General features: G+C 55.4%; 1 protein-coding gene across 1 annotated transcript; it reads right to left on the minus strand.

Annotated features, from left to right (window-relative positions):
* Positions 1–1,567: 1,567 nt before the first annotated feature.
* Positions 1,568–3,960, minus strand: LOC131213938 (cuticle protein 18.7). Its single transcript, XM_058208172.1, has 2 exons — positions 3,725–3,960; positions 1,568–3,314 (listed from the first exon to the last, which is right to left on the minus strand). The coding sequence occupies exons 1-2, from the start codon at positions 3,734–3,736 to the stop codon at positions 2,289–2,291; spliced, it is 1,038 nt and encodes a 345-aa protein (XP_058064155.1). The 5' UTR covers positions 3,737–3,960; the 3' UTR covers positions 1,568–2,288.
* Positions 3,961–4,825: the final 865 nt, after the last annotated feature.

Raw genomic sequence — 4,825 nt, forward strand, 5'->3', positions numbered from 1 at the left:
GAGAGTGTTCAAAGTGGGAGCTTATAGCCTCACATTTTTCTTCTGAGCTCATTAGGAGATTTCCGTTCACTTTTAAAGGCGGGATTGTTTGTTTTTGGTTTTTTAAATTTTTGACTATCTTCCATAGGGTTTTGTTGTTGTTATGTTTGGTGTTGATGTTGGATAGTGTTTTGTCCCAGTTTTCGTTTCGTATTATATTTGTTTTTTCTTTGATCATTTTTTCCAGTGAACTGAAGCATGAGTTTGCTAGTTTGTTTCTTCGGTTTCGTTGCCATATTCTTCTGAACATGTTTTTGACTTTGATCATTTGTTTTATATTTTCTGGGAGTTTGATGTTATACTGTCCAGGAGTGATGAGTGGTATTGATGCTTTGTGGGCGCTTTGAATTGTTGTTGTGAGCTCGTTTATCGTTCGGTCTATTTTCTGAGTGGTTGAACACACTAGTATTTTGGGCTAATATAACTAAAACCCTCAGTTTTTAAAGTGCCTTTTTGGACAGCCTTTTCCCCATAGTGCACCGTATGCCGAAATTCCAAGCTGGTAAAACAGGTTTACCAAAACTACCGTCTGCAAATTTGTTAATGTAAGTGTTCCTAGATATCTTCAAGGGTTCCACAATACCAAGAGATCCAATTCCAACAAATATTAAGGGGTTGGAGCCTAGCCTATGGCAAAACTACACATTCCTTAGCATACCTTACCTGATGATATTAATCTTTTTGCAAGAGACAACATTTCTTCTATGTAAGTAATCTAGACGTAAATTGGTTGAGCGATTTTGGTTGCATCTAACTGCCACCTGTTTCAGGATCTGCGGGAACACTATGCATCGACGAAGTTATAAAGCTACCAGCACAATAGCAAATGGTCATAAGCGGCGTAATGTGTGTAATGTAAATCATTTGGACTGTTTGCTGGGCCTGTGGTCGACTTGTAACCGGATCGGAACAGAGTTACAATAAGCCATGGTTCCTAAAACCTGATCCGAAAGAACTTCGACTCCGACTTTTGAACATGACTCATGGTGCGATGGCGCTCATACAATCGTTTGTAAACTTTACTGCATCAAACCCGCCTTCCTTGTAGAAACTTTACCATCTGGACTGGCTAGACTGGCTCTGCGCTGCGCTGTCGTTACCCGTAGGTACTTTGGACTTAAAAGTTACCTAAAAAATTACCAAACAGGGGTATGCGCTTACCGTGTGTCAAAAGCCCCACAAATACCTGTGGCCCCTGTTCTACATAGGTTTTGCTTGACTAATCAACTGGACCGCGTGGTCTCGGAAATCGACCGCACCAATCGGCCGATTAGCTGGTGCAGCGGGCTATTGGGCAAGCGCGTCGAGTCCAACGAGTTTCGGTCTAGTTGTAATTACCGTCGCAGGGGCGCGTGAATCGAACAACAAACACGTAACGGCGTCACGCGCCACGTGGTACACGCATGTTCCCACCGATGGTGATCGTTGCGTCGATCGTCGGGAGTGGTATCATCCGGCGGATCGGATCCGGGCCGGTCACCATCATCCTCTTCGGACCAACAAAGACACAGAGCGACACCGGTTGTAGTACGTTAAAGCCTTTTAAAACTATTTTTCTCTCTTTATTTAGTGATAACAAACTCGTTAAGATGTCCGCTTTCAGATACATACCGCCCTGTACAATATAGCATTCTCCGCTTTAGTTTCGCTGTATTGGGTGTTGGTTGGTCTGTTTATATTGCTTTTTTCTATATGGTCGTCACCTGGTGGTGCCCGGGACATACCGTCTCCCCCAGCGGACGGAACCGTCAGTTGCGGCTCACGTCACGAGATCGGGTCGCTGCTGGGGTCCACACGTCGTCCACACTGATGAAGCTGATCGGCGGCTTACCGGCAGTGGATGGTACCCCTTGGATGGTGGTTGATGGGCGATGGTGTGTGGGGGGGGATTGGGGCGAGCGGGGAGCGATCAGCTACTCCCTCTGGAGCACTCTGGAGTCAGGCTCCCCGTCTGACAGTCGCACTCGAGAAGTCTCTCTCGTCGGTGTCTTCTGGCGGCACACAGGATCAGGGGCAGAGGATTGGCTAGCTGTATGCGCTGGTGGTGCGGTGGGGGGCGGGGGTTCGAAGGAGTCGGCAGTAATACTGGAGGAATCTCGCCGGATCAGGAGCATTGATCGTGGCCCTTTTTCTTTTTGGCTGCGGAGTATTCTCTGTGTGTTCTTCTGGGAGTTCTCGTTGGTTCGTTGGTTCGCTGCGTCGGTTTGGTTTGGCCAGTGGGTTTTGCTGGGACGGCGACTGAGTGGCGCCTAGTAGTGGTTGTCCCATCGGCCATCGTACGAACCGTCATCCTCGTGGCCGGCCGCCGGGGAAGCCCAGTTGCGGGCGCTGGCTTCGGCCAGCGCGGCAAAGTGGGCACTCTTGGCGTGCTGCACTTCGGGCGTCTCGACCGGCACGCCGTTGTGGATGACCGGGATGTGCTGCGGGTAGTAGGCGGCGTGGGCGTGCGCCGGCGCGTATCCCTGGGCCTTGGCGTGGGCGGCGGCGTGGGCGGCCTTGGCGTGCTGGACCTCGGGCGTCTCGACCGGGACACCGTTCTTGATCACCGGCACGTGCTGCGGGTAGCCGTGGTGCGGGGCGGCGTACGCGTGGTGGTGGCCGGCGCGGGCCGCGGCGTGGGCGGCGGCGTGAGCGGCCTTAGCGTGGGCCACTTCCGGTGTATCGGCGATGGGGCCGCTGGCGGCTCCGTAGCCGAGGGCCTTCGCGTGGGCGGCCGCATGCTCGGCCTTGGCGTGCTGGACTTCCGGTGTGTCGATCGGGACCCCGTTGTGGATGGCGGGCACGTGGCCATAGCTGGCCCAGAAGGGAGCTCCGGCGTACAGGGAGCGCTTGTGGAGCCGAGCCTTAGCCTCCAGGTGAGCGGCGAAATGGGCGGCCTTGGCCGCCTGCACTTCCGGTGTCTCGATCGGCGCCCCGTTGTGGCCGAGCACGACCGGCGCGTGGAGATAGTAGTGGGCGGCGGCGGCGGGTGCGTAGTGGCCGTGGGCCGGAGCCGGGCCCTTCGGCAGGTTCGTGCCCGACACCTGGAAGCCATGGATCGGATCGGCCGTGTAGTGCACGTGCTGGACGTGGCCGTGCGCGTCCACGTACGAGTAGCCGCCGTGCGTCACACCGTGCGCATCCTTCTGCTCGTGCTTCTGCGAGTTCGGCTCGGCGTAGCCGTACGCGTAGCCACCGTGCCCGTCGTGCGCCTGGTACTGCGACGACAGTGCGACCGCACCGTACGACGCGGAAACGGAAACTGCCGCCAGCAGCAGCACCGACGCTCCAAGTACCTGCAAGAATGGGGAACAAAGGGGGCCGGGGTGAGTTGCGAGCAGCTATAGTGTCAGGTCGACCCATAGTCGACGACTCCCTCCCTGAGTCGGCGGTTCTTGTACTTCAGACCACCAGACTGTGGGCTGCCAGTGGGGAAGTCTTCGGAAAAGGCCAGGAACCCCGATAGACAACTGGCAACAGGATTTGAAGGAGAATTAATTTAAATTCAGATAGCATCAGTTGCATTAGTATGTAAAAAGAGACGAATGTTGGGCTATTGCAGCTCCAAAGTGTCAAGAACAGCAGCAGGTGTATCCCGGTTGGTAGGTTGATAGTGTGGTTGTGATAGCAGCTGCTCCCCGAACGCTTCGGGGCCCTAGGGATTCACCGGGACACGCACACACGACGACGCACTGCGATTACTTACGAAAGCCTTCATCCTGAGGTTCGTCGTCTACGTCACACACTACTAGATCAGCTAGAACTGCACGCACCACGCACTGCACCGACACACTAGTCACTCTGCCTCTGCCTGGTGGATCTGCTGGTGGAACCCGGGGGCGGATCAGTTGACTCTGCTGCTCGAGATCTCGAGTCGGGGAAGGGCTCTGCGAGTGCTGAAACCTCCTAGGAGTGCCAAGTGATGCGTTGGACTCTAGGACTGTTTGCGGACTGTGCCTGAACAATGTGCCGGGACCGGGTTTTATAGGCCGGGCGGGCCGAGCCGGGCCGAGCCGAGCCGAACCGCGGCCGCCGCTCTCCGGCCGACGATGACGTGCGCTATGTTCTTCGCCGCCCCACCCGGTGCCCGTGCGCGGGGGGTACACACCCCAAAGCCCCGCTTTTAGGACTGGCCGACACACACGGAAACATCATCACCTCGCACACACCGCCGCCGCCGCCACCGCTACCGCCACCACTACTACTCGTCATCTCTTAATCTGATCGAACTGACTGTTTGGTGCCAGCCGAAGAGAGGGAGAGAGAGAGAGAGAGAGTGAGAGGGAAGTGGCGCGTGGGGAAAGAAAGCGAAAAGCACTGGTGAACGGTGTACCAATCGACGGCGACACCAGAATCTACCCAGGGCAGGCCAGGCCCTAAAGGCCCTGAAATCGGGCGTCGAGCCGTGGCCAAAGCGGAAATACACGCGCGCGGTGCACACGCACCGGTCCCGGACCGTCGACCTCTCCAATCCGTACCAGGTGAGTCTCCGGTAAAGAGCCGATTAGCTGAGCTGTCATTATCTCGGACTCAAACCAATCACACCGGGCACATCCGAACACTACGGTTCTGTCAGGTATTTCTGGTCGAAACACAACCACAAGAAGAAGAACTGTTGGCAGCTGTTGCAGCTGGGCCAGAATTCCCCAAAAACGGCAACGAAAACGGAAAGGCACACATTCCAACCGTAACCGAGAAGCGACCGGTGGGTTCCGGCTGAATGCGATTCTCGAGGCTCCCGGTGATTCCCGAAAGGGTGGTCCAGGTTGAGCTCCAGGTCCAGGTTGTTTACAGCCACGATCCCCAA

This window comes from Anopheles bellator, chromosome X, assembly GCF_943735745.2.
Source record: "Anopheles bellator chromosome X, idAnoBellAS_SP24_06.2, whole genome shotgun sequence".
Classification (NCBI taxonomy): domain Eukaryota; kingdom Metazoa; phylum Arthropoda; class Insecta; order Diptera; family Culicidae; genus Anopheles; species Anopheles bellator.